At 35.7% G+C, this 16,948-nt stretch overlaps 3 protein-coding genes across 3 annotated transcripts; 1 reads left to right on the forward strand and 2 right to left on the reverse strand.

The window, feature by feature from the left end:
- Positions 1-298: 298 nt before the first annotated feature.
- LOC140959146 (cell division control protein 48 homolog D-like) lies at positions 299-5,093 on the reverse strand. Its single transcript, XM_073416937.1, has 9 exons — positions 4,893-5,093; positions 4,562-4,727; positions 3,409-3,637; positions 2,212-2,978; positions 1,902-2,123; positions 1,740-1,811; positions 1,349-1,630; positions 902-1,261; positions 299-809 (listed from the first exon to the last, which is right to left on the reverse strand). Exons 1-9 carry the CDS (start codon positions 4,919-4,921, stop codon positions 516-518), a joined length of 2,421 nt encoding a protein of 806 aa, XP_073273038.1. The 5' UTR covers positions 4,922-5,093; the 3' UTR covers positions 299-515.
- A 4,124-nt stretch (positions 5,094-9,217) lies between these two features.
- LOC140960374 (UDP-glycosyltransferase 86A1-like) lies at positions 9,218-11,396 on the reverse strand. Its single transcript, XM_073418626.1, has 2 exons — positions 10,732-11,396; positions 9,218-10,304 (listed from the first exon to the last, which is right to left on the reverse strand). Exons 1-2 carry the CDS (start codon positions 11,294-11,296, stop codon positions 9,412-9,414), a joined length of 1,458 nt encoding a protein of 485 aa, XP_073274727.1. The 5' UTR covers positions 11,297-11,396; the 3' UTR covers positions 9,218-9,411.
- A 1,293-nt stretch (positions 11,397-12,689) lies between these two features.
- LOC140960375 (uncharacterized) lies at positions 12,690-14,273 on the forward strand. The gene is made up of 3 exons (XM_073418627.1): positions 12,690-12,950; positions 13,855-13,933; positions 14,007-14,273. The coding sequence occupies exons 1-3, from the start codon at positions 12,799-12,801 to the stop codon at positions 14,070-14,072; spliced, it is 297 nt and encodes a 98-aa protein (XP_073274728.1). The 5' UTR covers positions 12,690-12,798; the 3' UTR covers positions 14,073-14,273.
- The last annotated feature ends 2,675 nt before the right edge of the window (positions 14,274-16,948 follow it).

The raw sequence follows: 16,948 nt of genomic DNA on the forward strand, positions 1-16,948 counted from the left end.
TTAACTGCGGTTCTCGGTGAAGAAAGCCGGCACAAGAAAAGGAAGATAGGTTGGTAACATCGAAGCAGGCGGATGCTTTACCGATGATAAGAGGAAGATTTATGGACCGTGACTCCAGTGGGAGCCAAAGACGAGGTAAGAAACAGAGACTGACGGGGCCACCAACGGCGTTGCCGGCGTGAACCTAACTTGGAATGAATTATGTTAATTTATCAATAATCATCACTGTTGATCTAATATATTAGCAAATAACCTTAAATCAATAGGAGTAAAGCTGAAAAATTCCTCCCCAACTAGATTTAAAAATGACTGGTGGCAGCCTTCTTGAATTTTTTTTGGTTAAATGTAATAAGCATGACAATCAAAATACTAAATATATCGTACAACACAACATTTGGATCAACATAATATCATAAGATGAACAAATTCAATCACCAGAGCAGTATATGTGGTTCATGGTACTCTAGCAGAAGCCAACATTTGGAGGGTTCCATCAGTTCATTTATAAAATATAGCTAACTATACAGATCATCTTCATCGGCAGCAGCACTTTTGGGAACTGCAAAAGGGTCTGTGGCAGCAGCGGTAGCACTGTTCTCAGCAAACCTGAACTCTGTTCCAAATCCTCTAGATTGCTGCAACGTCTGAGCAAATGCCTGATACTTGCGAATATCTGCATCACTGACGCTCCTACGTGCAAACTTCATCGATTCCTCGAAATGGGCTGCCTTGATCTCAGATACCTCATCTTCACCATCCTCTTCCATGGCCTCCGGATTCTCGCCTCGTCTCCTCTCCCTTTCAATGTCCTTCATACCAAGAGAATACGAGAAAATACATATGAAACTTCCGTCCATTGATCACGAGTGGAATGCAAAAATGGAATGTAAAAAATTCTTACCTTCTCAATGTTCTCTCTGATGGCGTACTTGCAGGCACGTTGGCATATTTCAGTAATGTCAGCACCGCTGAAGCCTTGAGTGTACTGAGCTAGGGCTCTCAGGTCGACATCTTTTGATACTGGGGATTTTCTTAAGTTTGATTTGAAGATTTGATAGCGAGATTCAGCGTCTGGAAGAGGGATGTAAATCAATTGATCAAGACGACCAGGGCGGAGGAGTGCAGGGTCGATTATATCAGGCCTATTGGTTGCACCGATAATGAAAACCGTTTTCTTGGCATTCATGCCATCCATTTCAGTCAGAAGTTGGTTCAATACTCGGTCTGCAGCACCGCCTGCGTCTCCGACACTACTTCCTCTCTGCAAGAAAAACGGGAGAAATCTAATTCAGGACAAATAAAAACCAAACCAAGCATAGGAACTACCTACACGAGCCATGATATGCACCTGGGTTGCAATTGAGTCCAACTCATCAAAAAAGAGAACACAAGGAGCGGATTGGCGAGCCTTGTCAAAAATTTCTCGAACATTGGCTTCACTCTCTCCAAACCACATGGTGAGCAGTTCAGGACCTTTGACACTTATAAAGTTTGCTTGGCATTCATTGGCAATGGCCTTAGCCAACAAAGTCTTTCCACAACCGGGAGGGCCATAGAAAAGAACACCCTTTGAAGGGGACATTCCGAACTTTTCAAACTTCTCAGGATGCTCCACTGGATACTGGACAGTCTATAAGGCACACGATGTCAAAGATAAGTTTAAGAAACCATTCAAACTTTGAATATACAAGAAGTTGTAAGCATACAGAAGTTACAATCATAATGTGAAGAATAGATACCTCTTGGAGCTCACGCTTGACATTTTCAAGGCCTCCAATATCTTCCCAGGAGACATTGGGAACTTCAACAACCTATAACATCCATGAAGCATATTATCATATTTAGCATTCAAACTAAACAAAGATCAGACAGCAACAAAAAAGTGTGATATCAATACTCACAGTTTCACGTAGTGCAGAAGGATTGCTAGTTCCAAGGGCAGTCTGGAAATGTTCGTTGGTGACAGCCATGGAGTTCAGTATCTCTGCATCAATGGAATCGTCTTCCAAGTCAATCACATCCATCTTCTCCCTGATGCATTGAAGGGCAGCTTCGGTGCACAGAGCAGCTAAATCAGCACCAACATAGCCATGTGTATCCTTCCCAATTCTTTCCAAATCAACCTGTGAAAGCAGATAAATCAATATAACTAAATCATGGTGTAAACTAAGAATTGTATGACTCAATCAAAAGTTAGAAATTTGAACTTACATCGTCGGCAAGCTTCATATTCTTAGTGTGGATTCTAAGTACTTCCAGACGACCAACTTCATCGGGAACACCAATGTCTATTTCTCTATCAAATCTCCCAAACCTTCTCAAGGCAGGGTCAATGCTATTGGGACGGTTTGTAGCACACATGACAATAACATGGGCACGGGACTTGAGTCCATCCATCAATGTCAAGAGTTGAGAAACAATTCTTCTCTCCACCTCCCCATGTGTTTTCTCTCTTTTTGGAGCAATTGAGTCGATTTCATCAATGAATATGATTGAAGGTGCATTTTTCTCAGCTTCTTCAAATGCCTTTCTGAGATTGCTTTCGCTTTCTCCTGCCAATTTAGACATAATCTCTGGTCCATTAATACAGAAGAAGAAAGCACCAGTTTCATTGGCCACTGCTCGGGCTATTAAAGTCTTTCCAGATCCTGGGGGTCCATAAAGCAGTATTCCTTTTGGAGGTTTGACACCAATGGACTTGAAAAGCTGTGGGTGCCTTAGTGGCAGTTCTACCAACTCCCGAATCTGAGCCATCTGTTTACGGACACCACCTACATCATCATAGCCAACATCATCCAATCGATCCTCATCCTCCCTTCTTATAGGTTCCCCCTCACAGAAGATCTCAGTGTCGGGAGCAACAACACAATACTCCGGAGGATCCGTCTCAATAACTTTGAACTCCACGCTTCGCATTCCTCCCCTTACAAGAAATAGGTCACCCTTCCTCACAGGGCGATATGCCTCGAGGAAATAAGCTGCACAACAAGAGGAAAACATGAATTTCCATGAAAAAAATAGAATAACGGACACAGAGTCGGTTCACATTCAACTGCACCATCTTCACATTACCTAACTTTCCACAGAATTAGAATTTCTTCGAAATCTTAAAAGTGGAAAGTTCATTTAGAATTACAATAAAAGTTCACTAAATTAGATAAAACTAAACAAAAAATCACATAATTGTCAATCACAGGCTTCAGCGGGAAATATTTTACATAGTTAACAAATTGCATTCAGATATCCAACATAGGTTTTAGTTCTTGGTTGAAGTAAGAATGCAACATGTCTGATTACTTTAAAGATTGATTAGGATTGAAGAATGAACATCACGTAGACATTTAAAATCAATGAGGCAGGTTGACAATATACAAATGTACTACATGTTTGCATGTGTGGAGAACTTACGTTTTAGGTAAGCATCAAAAAGATTTCCAGTGACACCTTCAATTGTGTCATCCACAGGAAGAATGTGAACACGCTTCCCATACTTCACATCAGCACATTGATGCACAGAAACCACATCTCCTAGCCTAACCTTGAGGTTGCTTCTGACAACCTTGTTCATCCGGATCTTTGGTTCATCACACGTGTCGTCAGCAAGGGCAATGCAGATCGTATCCTTTCTTTTCTTCCCCTGTAATCAGATACACGGTATTACATATGTAAAGCCAAAAACTGAAATCAGTGAGCAACATATATACGTGATCTGTCATGTACTAAACATTTAGAGTGCTTAAACTGTATACCAAATAATAATAGTTATTGACAGGAAAATCAAGCGATTAAATCACAATAAAAAAATCTAACATCCTCACTGCAAATGCACCCCAAGTTTTTACTATCAGTAATCTATATGAATTATGAACTCAACCCAAACTGTACAACAGGTAAACTATAGCCACCTAGTAAATCTTCCAGTACATGAATGCAATGTTACAATATCCCACTTCGAAATATAAACTAATAAAAAATGACTTATAAACACTTGAGGTACACCACCCGATAGATAAGCCTTTTGGGAGACCTCTATTGGGTTTATAACCTAACATTAGTGTTCTCGTTGAGAGTCGACATTGCGAAAGGAGCGACTTAGAAAATGGCTACCATCGAATCAAAGCAGTAATTACAAACACAGAGAAAGTTAAAAGATGAGCCATGATTTTGAAACTTTTCATGGTTCATGATACATTATTCAAACTCTTAAACTTTTTTCAGAGATTAGCACTAGAAAACATCAATAAAAAAAAAAAGAACGAAAGAAAGAAAGAAAGAAACCACATTCAAAACCCCAAATCTAACAAGAAGCAGCGATCGCCCACCAGCCACCCACCAGAAAAAGGTTGAATTTTAATATGTAACTTTCTAAATATCCATGCTTTGACCCCAAGAATTTATTAAACCCGTCCCCCTACACAAGCTTTGTCCCAGTCCCCTCTCAATTTTCTGGGTCGTCCCTGCCCACGACAACAAAATCTCAAATGTCATTCATTCCTCCAACAGCATTTTTCAAGAAAAAAGGAAGTTGGAATGGTAAAAAAATAAATAGGGGAAATAAAACCTTAATCAAGATTGTGTCACCGCGGAAAAGCTGGAGTTTTTCCATCGTTTCAGGGTGAAGAGACACCACCGAATTGTCGTCGTTGACAGCTTCATCCACTACCAATCGATTGGCAGCCTTTTTCTTCTCCAGGATCGCAGTACTAAAATCTCTCTTCGTACCCTTACTGCACATCACATATCAAAACCCCCGAAAAAATATATAAATCAGAGAAACCCACAAGAAAACATCAAAGACCCAACAAGAAAGAAGAAGAACACGAGATATATACATGAACACCTATCTATAAACAAGCAAGAACACAAATCTAAGAATGGCGCGAAAAACTCACGAATCGGAAGATTCAGCCTGATTGCTCATGGCGTTGTATGAGTGTGAATCAGATTATAAAAGAAAAGATTTTTCGAGTTGCTTTGTTGATGAAACTGAGAATAATATGCTATGAATTATGAAATCTACCAAGATTAGGGGGATATATATATAGTGAAGATGGCGCAGTTTCTTGTTTGGAAAGAAAAGGTTATTAATTTTATACTAATTTCTATTGGACTGATGCTTTGCTTTACCATTTACCAAGATGGAAGATTAACGGTGCAACTTTTAGATTTTTTCGGATAAAAAATTAAGATTTCAGATTTTACAAAATACATTTTCCATAATTTTAAAGCATCTCTTCCTTAATAATAAATCAATGGCTTATATATACACACACACACACGCGTCTATAGATACATAAAGCCATACAATATTTTCCGTCCTAAATATATAGATTTTTTTTTATAAAAATTTAGAAAATTGTTGGAAAAGAAATTTACATACAATCTACCTGATTTAACTCTATTTAATTCATTCAAAAATAATTACATGTTTTTTGATAATTAATAATATGAGTATTTTAATAAAACTAATAAAATATACTTCTAAATATAGAAACGAAATCATATATTTGAAATTTTAGGAAATTGTAATAATTTATTATTTCACAATTTCATTAGCAATTTATTTATAAATTAAAAAATACAATATTTTATTATATTACAAAGAGAAAGTCTTAATGACCGCTCCAAAATTGCAAAACCACTCTTAATTTTATTTATTTGATAAATGATAATTATTGATAAAATGTCCGGAATACAAATAACATACAAATTATGAATTAACAGATAAATCTTGTTAACTAGATGAAGGACAAATTGCATATCTTATTATACATATTTGTTATAATTAAATAATTTTAAATATTAATTAATTAAATTATTAATAATTTTTTAAAAAATAAATTTCATTTCGTGATTTTAATATCAGATCATTTCAATAATTAATGAATCTGCAAAATAAATCCACAATTAATTTTTACATGGATTGATTCCCATTAACCTATAGCCCAATATAATAACAAAATTATTAATACTATTACTTTGGGTCGGAAATCTCATCAGGATTATGTTTTATTTCCAAATCCTCTCCCGATATTAATCGGAACAAGAAAAATCACGATAATTCGGGTGGAAAATATGTCAGGTTGAGATTTTTTCGAGACGAGAATGAGATGAGATTCGAGAATGACTAGAATTTTGAGAAAAATTTTCAGTTTTGTGTAAAACAAAGAACAGTAAAAATTAAAAAAAAATCCAAATCTAAATCCTAAGCCTAATCCTATCGACTAACATAAGCATTCAATGTATATATCTATCTTGTAAAATTGACATATAAAATGATATTTTATAACTTAATATAAAATTTGGGATTATATACCCAGCCGACAAGAGAGGCTGCTGATTCTAAATTTGGCTTTTGGGTTCGAGAAAATTTATTGACTCGATATACTTATATGTATTCTAGAGACTAGAATGTTCTACGTCCTTCTAAATTGGTCCGCGCAGGAATTTGGGCCCACGAGACAGAAAATATTAGGCTAGCTGACGATTGATGAGCCAAGTTTTTAGGAGATAGTGGGCTGAAATTGGCCCATCCACCGCTCTTGATCAAAATAATACAAGGCCCACCCCCCTTAAAAGGGGTTAAGTTGTAGCTTAATATCCGTGAGAAGTTTTTTTTTTCTTTATTTGAAAATGAAATTACTGATGGTTAAGAACATATTGACCAGAGAAAACTAACAACTTGAACTGAAACTGGTTACATGCATGGATTTTAGGCCTCAAATCCTCCAAAAACCGCATAAGATTCTTCTCCGAAGACCCGCTAGCATCCAAAGAATTCCGCAGTACAGTCACTTTCTTGCTCTCCTCTCTGAATTCCCCACACATCAACCTCTTTATCTTCCTCGTAACTTCATCTCTCGTGACAGATTCACCTTCGCAAAGATTGATCCCAATCTTCCAATCATCAACCACCAGTTTCCGGTTCGTCGGCTGATCATGGAGCAACGGTTTAACATATCATCGGGCCATCATGACACGCACATACTCTCCAGCACAGAGTTCCCCCCGCAATGCGTCAAAAACCCTCCAATCCGGGGGTCGGATAGCACGGAATCTTGATCACACAATGGCACGATCAATCCCTTCTCCTTCACTTTTTCCTCAAACCCACTAGGGAGCACGTCCGTAGCATCAGAACCTATGATGCTATCTTTTCTAACAACCGAAATGAAGTTTATGTCAGTAAGCAGAAGCCAGTGAGCTATTTCTTCGATTATTTGGTTAGCTTTTAAGTGAACAAAGCTGCCCAATGAGACGTATAGAATGGAGGCAGGAGGCTTGGATTGGAGCCATTCAGTGCATTATGTTTCTTATGTTAGGCTTTTGGAGATCTTGATGTTTCTCGTGGAGATATTTACGAGGCCGGTTGCAAAAGTGGGCAGGATTTCGCTGAACGCTGGCACAGTTTTGGGTTCTAGTTCTTGAACTGTGTTTTACCAGGATGAAATCTGCATTTTCAATCACCTCAAATGCTCAGAACACGACCTTGAATTGTGCTCCATTGTTATGTCCGTTTCGTGGAGAAATGTCATCAAGTCCTCTGTGTTGATCGGGTCCACTCCCGGGACGTAGGTTATGTTGTCCGCTGAAAAAATCACATCCAAATTTCTTTTAAAAAGTATAAAGGATTTTACAAAAAGTTTTTTAAGAAAAAAATAATAAACTTGAATCAGAGACGAGCCAGAATCTCGATTCAGTGTAGACAACAAAGTACTATATATAATTACTCAAGCAAGTACCTAACCGTATGCGCGCTTTCTTATGGCTTGTGCGTCATAAGAAGATCATGAGTAACGATGTCAGAGTAAAGAGAGGATTTACGATGGATGGTCGGTGCGCTATGTGCTTACATGAAACTGAAGATGTGGATCATATATTCCGCAAATGCACTGAAGCAAGAGGCATATGGCGTGAGTTGATCTCCCCACGTAAGTATCAAGTGGATTCGAGTATGAACTTTGACGACTGGTTGAAGGAAAATCTTTCAAAATATATACACAAGGAGGGTAAACTAGACTGGAAAAATATGTTTACGATTGCAATTTGGTGGATCTGGAAATGGAGGAATGAATATGTGTTCAAAGAAAAGAAGATGGATATTAGAACGAAGGTTCGGTGGATTAAGGAACAATACTGGGACATTAGGACTGCTTTCTCTACAAGAAGGGTTTTGTCGAACAACTTGAACGTATACAAAGACCGGTACATTAAGTGGACTCCTCCACCAAAAGATTGGTGCGCATTGAATGTGGATGGTTGTGTTACACGTCAAGACCAAAGGGCAGGTGGAGGAGGACTTCTGAGAAATGAATTTGGAGACTGGATTGTAGGTTTCATCCATAACATTGGCAGTTGTACAAGCGAGGAAGCAGAACTATGGGCTGCGTACAAAGGACTTGAAATAGCTTGGGAATTAGGATACAAAAAGATAGTGCTAAATTGTGATTCAGAGATAGTCGTGAAATGGATACAAAGCGCAGGGACACCATGTTCGTCATCGCTCAACTTAGTATTAAGATGCAAGAACCTACTTGCTAAAGATTGGGAAGTTAAAGTACACCATATCTATAGAGAGGAGAATAGAGCAGCAGACTTCTTGGCATCGACATCCCTTGAATATGACAGAGGATGGAGCATTATCGAGGATCCTCCAACGAGACTGAAGGAGATTATGGAAGAAGACAGACTAGGACCGAGCATCTGCCCGAGAGTGATAATAAAATAGATACATTGTAATTGGTATCCCCACCCAGTAGATCAAAAAAAAAAAAGCATCAGTTAATCAATAGTCAGAAATAACGTACGCGTTATAAGATTCGAACATAAACTACATCTATCATAGACCCCTGCAGTTAACCGATGGGAAAAGAAAAATGACGAAGAAAGGAATTTGTGTATTTCTGTTCTTGACTGGATTCGGTGGTGATTGAATTGAGTCCAACCATTTCCTCACAAATTTGAATCGTAATTTAAATTTGTCACTGGTAAAACGAAGAAGAAGACAACTATTATGATTGCAAGCTTGTTATAAGATAATTCTTACTAAACAATGTATTTTTATCATGGAAAACTTTCAAGAGGAAAAAGTATGAATACATATTTTTATAATGATTACATTTTTATTTAATCAGATATAAATCTCGTTAATATTATCAAGAAACCAAAATGAATTATATTTATAAAAAATTAATTTCTGAGTAATAATATTGTGAATGGTTTCTTATAATAATCCTCCATTTATACAATTACAATTATTTCAAAGAGAAACAAGTTTAATTCAAACATGGAAGGTATTCTTTTTGGTTTGATTTATAAGATAAATATGAAATGTTGAACCATATATTAACAATACATGACAATGTATCACTCATATTATATATTTATATCATTTTATCGTCTCGAGTCAAACTAGTTACTTGCATGGATTTTAGCCTTCAAATCCTCCACAAAACGCACAAGATTCTTCTCCGAAGACCCGCCAGCATCCAAAGAATTGCGCAGTACAGTCCTCACTTTCTTGCTCTCCTCTCTGAATTCCCCACACATCAACCTCTTTATCTTCCCCGCAACTTCATCTCTCGTCACAGATTCGCCATCACAAAGATTAGTTCCAATCTTCCAATCATCAACCACCAATTTCCGATTCGTAGGCTGATCATAGAGAAACGGATAACATATCATCGGGACACCATGCCACATACTCTCCAGCACAGAGTTCCACCCGCAATGCGTTAAAAATCCTCCAATCCCAGGGTTGGATAGCACGGAATCTTGATCACACCATGGCACGATCAATCCCTTCTCCTTCATTTTTCGCTCGAACCCACTAGGGAGCACGTTCGTAGCATCAGAATCTATGACGATATTTTTTCGAACCACCCAAATGAAGTTTATGTCTGCAAGCAGAAGCCCTTGTGCTATTTCTTCGATTACCTGCTTTGTTGTTTGAGCTAAGCTGCCGAATGAGACGTATAGAACGGAGGCAGGAGGCTTAGATTGAAGCCATTCAGTACATTCTGTCTGCTGTATCAGGGATTTGGAGATCTTGATGTTTCTCGAGGAGAAATTTACAGGGCCGATTGCACAAGTGGGCAGGATTTGGTTGAGGGCTGGCACAGTTTTGGGTTCTAGTTCTTGAACTGTGTTTAACAGAATGAAATCTGCATTTTCAATCTGCTCCAATGCTCGGAACACGAGCTTGTGCACTACTGTTATGTCCGTCTCGTGGAGAAATGACATCAAGTCCTTTGTGCTGATCGGGTCTACTCCCGGGACGTAGGTTATGGTATCATCACTATTCTCTAAACAAAATATCATCATATTTTTATGAAAAATATAAATATATTATTCTACATGTATAATTAGGATTACAATATATCATATTATGAAGTGCATCTGAAATTATAAAATTATCCTAAATCTAGGTTTCACATAGTTTTTCCAAATAAAATGCATGAATAATTTTATAATTTCAAATGTATTTTGTAACTTTCATGGTACGTGCAACATTTTTCAAAATATATATACTTGAACAAATTCATAACGAGCAGTTTTCAAGCACGTACGCTGGAATTAACTCATTCGTCCCAAAAAACCAAAAGCAAGAAACTTAAACCAAATGAAGCTACTTATTTCACTATCCCAAATAAACACGTGCTTGCGCTCTAAATATTTTCATAGTAAAGCAGCCAGTAAGAAAAAACGTACGCAGGGGAAAGAAAAGAGTACCCTTTGGCGGCGGATAGTGTCCATTTTTTTTCAGATGATCCAAGTGATACTCCAGAGCAAACACTACAGCAGGCTGTGTCCAGAACGAAACATTAACCATATTATACTTCTTCGCGATCTTGGGATGCCACGAATTAAAAGTGTCCGTAATCAAGAAATGTTTGTACAACGCCGGCGAATCGCACGATTTTACTATATTTTCCATCAACTCATCGACTTGAACTACGAAACCTTCAAGCAAGTATTCCCAAAACTCGAACACATTTGTCTCTCTATCAAAATCCAGAGGAAAACCATCGCTCATCGTCATGTATCGGATGTCCAGGCCCGATTTACGTGCCTCGGAGAAGATATCAGTATCGGCATCTGTGCCTGTGCTATCGTTGGAATAATTTTTGTGGGATTTTGATAACAAGTGGTGAACGAATTCTGTGTTAACAAATGTGATTGTGAAGCCTCTGGAAGCAAGATTGATAGCTAGATCAACGAGTGGATTGATATGGCCCTGGTAAGGAACTGGAATCACGATCGCATGAGGCTTGATTAATTCAGGTGTTTGGGCCATGATTTCTGTTCCTGTGGGATTAACGGATGATTTTTGTTGATTGAATTCTACGATGGTTGTGATTGCTATATACTGATTAAAAAATGAAATGATGACGCAAAAAAAAACACTGGAAATCTTGATATAATCTTTTTGGGCTCGCATGCAATGTGTCTTTTTGCTTACCTGCTGCCTGCGAGTCCTTGAGCTATTGGCTGATTTTTGTCTTTTTTTTCCTCTCTCTTATTTATTTATTTTGTTTTTTTTTTCCTTTTTTCCTCTCACTTATTTATTTATTTTGTTTTTGTTTTGTTGTTTCCATGTAAAATAGCTTTCACGAGTCAATTTAAAATTTGTGTCCTTAGGTCATCGATTAACAAAGGATTTTGATGTATACTAAAAAATTTATACTTTACTACAATTTCTACAAATACATTTGTCGTCATATACCAATTTACTATAAGATTTAATCATAGTAATTTCATAATACTAAAATTTGTCAAAATATGGAGTCTCACAATAACGAATATATAACATGATATATGTTGCATGAGACCTAGCATTTTCGTAACCTAAGATATTGTGTGGTTCATGAGATAAGACGCTAAATGATATATGATATAAGAATGATTAAATGAAAATATATGGATAATTCTAATCTTTCATATAACTTATAAAACGTTTGAGTGAAACAAATATATATATAATCATTTAGTATTTGATCTTTCATACCATAAAGTGTCTAGATGGACTCGAGTTTGATTTGTGTATTTTCCTATTGCAACACTCCGATTTATTTTTAAATTTAAATTTGAATTTTTCAACAAATTTCCAATTTTTTACTGTCTAATAGGGGTGAGCAAAATCTCAGTTTAACAAAAGTAAATGATTGGCTTGGCAGTTGGATTTCGTTTTTGAAAAAATATCTATCAATTTGGTTTAATCGATTTGATTTCGGTTTTGAATTTAAAAAATCGGTTAAATCGATATACATTTAGGCCTAGTTTTACTTTCAAATATAAGTTACACTACTTTTTTTGTGTTATATATTGATTGATGTAATTTCATGAGTTTATAAACAATTTTTTATTAGTCTAATATCTCTTATTCCGTTATTTCGATTCTGAAATTGAGAACATCAATATTAGGTTATAAATCTAAAAAAACATTTTCTACTGTACCATGTAACTTCATGGATTCAGAAACCACTCTTTATTAATTTAATATTTCAATGTACGATATTGATATTGTAACACTGTCGATTTTTTGAGAAGTCGATGATAGCCATTTTCTATGTCGTTTTTTTTTTTTTTTACTTTGACTCTCAACGTATTGCATCAAATTTAAGTTATAGATTTAAAATGTGTGTCATCTAAAAAAACTTACCTGTTAGTAACATAATCTGTAAATTTAGACTTTGGGGCGCTGTAACACACCTTTTATTTTCTTACTGGGAACAGATAAGCCCGGAGCCACACAGCATACAGCGGGAGGAAGCGAGCACCAAAAGTGGGTTCTTTGAGATGGAGAAGTACTTTGGGAACGCATATCGGGGCGACGAGGGTGTACCGCACTCAGGCCCCGAACGATTCATGAACATCTGGATCGGGTCCGCCGCCTTCTCAGCCCTAACCTGGGTCAATCCTTACATGTGGCAACTCTCCAACCAGTTCAAGTACGCACAGCTACACCCTTTTCTCCTCGCTATATTTGCTGTTCTAGGATTTTGGTCGGTGGAATTGGGTGATATGTTGTTGAAATGTTTTTGAATCAAATTGTCCTTGAATTTTAAATAAACTTCCCTGTGCTAATTGGATTTGCGAATGTTCTGCGTTTGAAACCTGCGGAGGAAATGCCTGCTTCGTGGTTCGGGTGGATTATAGCAAATTGATGAAGCCTTTTATCTTTTTGTAGCTTTTATATCATTATTATGGTAGTATGGATGTTGAGACTTGAGAATTTGCAATTTTTGTGGGAGGAAGAATTTTATGCTGCGTTTTTTTATTCCATTGTGTAAGATTTTCTTTAAATGATAATTTTGTGCTTGTGTGTTGGTAATATTTACATAAATACGGTCATCTTTTGTTGAGCAAAAGAAGTTATGCAAAAATTGTCTTTCTTTTTGGCTGTGTTCGTAAAGTTGAAGTAGAGTTGTTAGTTCAACCTGATGGTTTTAGTTTTTGCCACAAAACACTGCTTGAACATGTGGATTATTATTTGTGAGGCTGGTTCTAACACTATTTGCCAGACATAGCACTCTATTTATAAATACATGCACTGATATTTCTAGTGAACCATCCTCAATACGTTTATGGGAGTTATGTTAATTTGCAACTTCCCTTGTTATTTTCGATATGATTGCTCTTCTATGAAGGATTTTGTTGTTTCTTTTGTTGTTATGGAACTGAATCTCGACTCGTATTTTATGTGGTTATTTGAATTCCTTTAACTCGTTGCATTTACGCTCTCTTTTTTCTTTTTTCCCCCTCAAAACCTGATGTACAGAGTTATATGCTCATTTCTGTAATGTCTTTCGTATGTCTTTCCAGTTCTTATGCTATCTTTATTTTATTCCATAGTTGGCATGACAAAGCAATGTTATTTGAGCACTACCACTGGAAAAAAGCAGCGGCAAAGAATCAACCCTACGAATTTAAGGTACTCCGTCTAAATTTTGAGTTTGAAAGTCTTTAGTGTCAGTTCCACTCTGATTCACTCTTCTTCTTGACAGTGGAATCAAATGAGCAGAGAAGTGCGAGACTCATACTATGTCAACTGGCCAGTTTACTTCCCTTGATTTTCTCTTCCGTGGCTCGAGTTACTCTGTTGAAAGCTTCTAAATTCCCCTGATCTCACCCCTCCTCTTTCGAGTGCAAATAAATAGAACATGTGAAGAAAGAAGACAAAAGGTTGGGTCTGTAATGATCTTTTATGTTTTCAAGGATTGCTTTTCAAACTCATCATCTCTTTTTTACCATCTATCAAAGACTATTTCATATATTGTTTAGTTGCAATTTCCTTTGTTATATGTTATTTTTGCTCGTTCGACGTGCACAAAAGGACAGCCTTTCTGTTTCTCTTCTCAACTTCTGCATAGGTGTGATTTATGTAAGCACTCAGACTAATGCAAGACCATCAGTTATCTCATTGGTAAGGTCGAGTAATCTATGCCGCCAGTGTATCAATGCTAACTAAATGGTCCTTTGCTCAGCTATCTACCTTGAGATCGCTTAACTACATAACTCTAATCCTTCATTAGAAAAAAATTAACTTAAATATCAAAATTTTCCTCGCAACGACTACTACTCGTTTTCGGTAGCCTCTTTTTAGATATAGTGTTACCAACAATTTGATGCGTAAATACATCTCGCTCATCGACGTGTTTTATAAGAGACATGATCAGGCATTTACTTATTTCTCGATGGTTATTTTTGCAAATAATTACTATTACTAATAAAATTTGTATTAAAGATTATTAAAATGTTGACGTTTAAGATTCTACGGCTTGACAAAAAAATCCAACCATGTGAAAGAGAACATAGGAAAGTCCATCTCCTGCCGAAGGAGTAGTATAAAAAGGAAAACGATGGACCGATTGAGCTGAGCCCCATAGAATTTTAAAAACTTTGGAAAAAATTATACTCTTTTGACCTTTTCCCGTGGGTAGAATTGGACCTTTCCCAAGCTTATCACAACTTGAGGCTAAGTCAACAAACGGCTGAAATTCTTTATAGAAACGAATTCAAAGTCATATTTACCATTAATACTTTCACATATTTGTGAAAGGAAAAAAATAAATTAAGATAGGAACATCGTTATTGTAAAACAATTTTAATTTTTAAATATAGATGTATTAATAATTTAATTTTTGGCTGCATTTATAAAGATACATGTATAACTCCCTATATTGTATAGGTTTTGTTTTTTATTTTCCGTTTTTCTAAATCGATCGACTAATTTTTAGATTTAGTAATTTTTTTTGTTTTACTAGAATATTTAAGGCAAAAATTTGTGTGAGACGGTCTCACGGGTCGTATTTCGGTCATCCATGAAAAAGTATTACTATTTATACTAAGAGTATTACTTTTTATTGTGAATACCGGTAGGATTGAACCGTCTCACAGAAAAATATTCGTGAGATCGTGTCACAATAGACATACTCAATATCTGAATTAACTCAGCCATGTAAAACGTATAACAATTTTTTGAATGAATTAAATAAGAATAAAATAAAAATTTGTTATTTCAATTTTTTTTTTCAATCAGTGGGACATGGAAATTGGTTTATATATAACTAAAGTCACGGTTTGATCGATCATGTAGATTAGGCATCCCTTTCAAACGTCGCCGTAACGCCAAGTCTGCATGACATGGACTGGACCCATTGTTTGACTCCAACATTTTTAAATATTTTATTTTTATAAAATTATTATTATATATTCGACCAAATTCCATAGGCCAATCTGAACCTCACACGTTTTTACCACCTTCATAAATCCTAAAAAAGAAAATGGAAATGGAAGTATAGGACATATTTTTTCATTTAAATTCTAATTTTAGTAAAACCGATTATAAATTTAATCGAGTTGACGTACGACATAATTTAGTTGAAGGTGATTATAATTGTTTTTTTATTTTTATGTATGTTAGAAATTCTGTGTTGTATTTGGAGTTTTACTCGAGGCTTCCAAAAGCTACGAAGCACCTTGTACGTACCTTCGACAACATATCGTATAAAAAAAACTCATTTCCGATTAAATATGTACATTCATCTGATAAGATCAACGTAACATAATTTCTTTTTGTGTTTGGTTGGAAAGATTTCAAATAAATAATTCGAAAAGTTGATTTGAATTCATAGCAAAAAAATGTACTTGAACAACACAACAGATTTCAAATCTTTAATCTTAATTATTATCAAAATGGATACGATGGATTTGAGTTACAGATTTAAATTAAATTCACTCAAATATTTTAATCACAATATTCGTATTCTACGAAATTCCACTTAATTAAGTAAATTTGAATAAAGATTATTTCTTTTTAACATGGTAAATTGAAATAGGAGTAAAAAAATAGATAATACGACACATTTACAGAACTTGGTGGGTTAGGAAATNAAAAGGTATCCTAAGCGATGACTTATGGCATCATCATATATGTACAAAAACATTGCAATCCTTAGGATTCCTACCCACGTCATTAACAAGATTATCGCAAATAATTAATCGAATAATATTAAAAGTACAATTAACCAATATATAGCAAAACGATATTTATAAATATTACAAAATCATATTCAGAGTATCATGATATTTGATAAATAAAATTTTTGTTTTGAAATTTTTATGATGTAAGAATTGCTGTACAATTTCTGTTGTATATATAACATTACTCTAATTAAATTTTCAAATAACCTCGAAGCAATTTTAACATTTGTAGGTGTGGCAAACATGTTTTCCTGCAAATTATCCACTTCTTTGAGGGGTGGTGGAGATCACAACTAATTATATATACATAGAAAACTTGTTATTTTTTGTTATGTATATCACTAATTTATTATCCTATTGCATAATTTTTTTGTTTGTCTTAGAAAGTAAATATATGAAATGTTTGTATAGTGCTCATGTCGTTTTGCACACGAGATCTTAACGTAAAAAAGCAAATAAGTGA

Source organism: Primulina huaijiensis, chromosome 15 (genome assembly GCF_012295235.1).
Source record: "Primulina huaijiensis isolate GDHJ02 chromosome 15, ASM1229523v2, whole genome shotgun sequence".
Taxonomy (NCBI): domain Eukaryota; kingdom Viridiplantae; phylum Streptophyta; class Magnoliopsida; order Lamiales; family Gesneriaceae; genus Primulina; species Primulina huaijiensis.

Excerpts from the sequence above, each read along its gene's own strand:
- LOC140959146 (XM_073416937.1), bottom strand. The coding sequence starts at position 4,921 with ATGAGCAATCAGGCTGAATCTTCCGATTC. Across the intron at positions 1,631-1,739 it reads TCAAGCGTGAGCTCCAAGAG|ACTGTCCAGTATCCAGTGGA; the intron begins GTATCTATTCTT and ends TGTGCCTTATAG. Across the intron at positions 810-901 it reads TCAGAGAGAACATTGAGAAG|GACATTGAAAGGGAGAGGAG; the intron begins GTAAGAATTTTT and ends CTTGGTATGAAG.
- LOC140960374 (XM_073418626.1), bottom strand. The coding sequence starts at position 11,296 with ATGGCCCAAACACCTGAATTAATCAAGCCTCATGCGATCGTGATTCCA. Across the intron at positions 10,305-10,731 it reads ACACTATCCGCCGCCAAAGG|AGAATAGTGATGATACCATA; the intron begins GTACTCTTTTCT and ends TATTTTGTTTAG.
- LOC140960375 (XM_073418627.1), top strand. The coding sequence starts at position 12,799 with ATGGAGAAGTACTTTGGGAACGCATATCGGGGCGACGAGGGTGTACCG. Across the intron at positions 12,951-13,854 it reads CAACTCTCCAACCAGTTCAA|TTGGCATGACAAAGCAATGT; the intron begins GTACGCACAGCT and ends TTTATTCCATAG. Across the intron at positions 13,934-14,006 it reads ATCAACCCTACGAATTTAAG|TGGAATCAAATGAGCAGAGA; the intron begins GTACTCCGTCTA and ends TCTTCTTGACAG.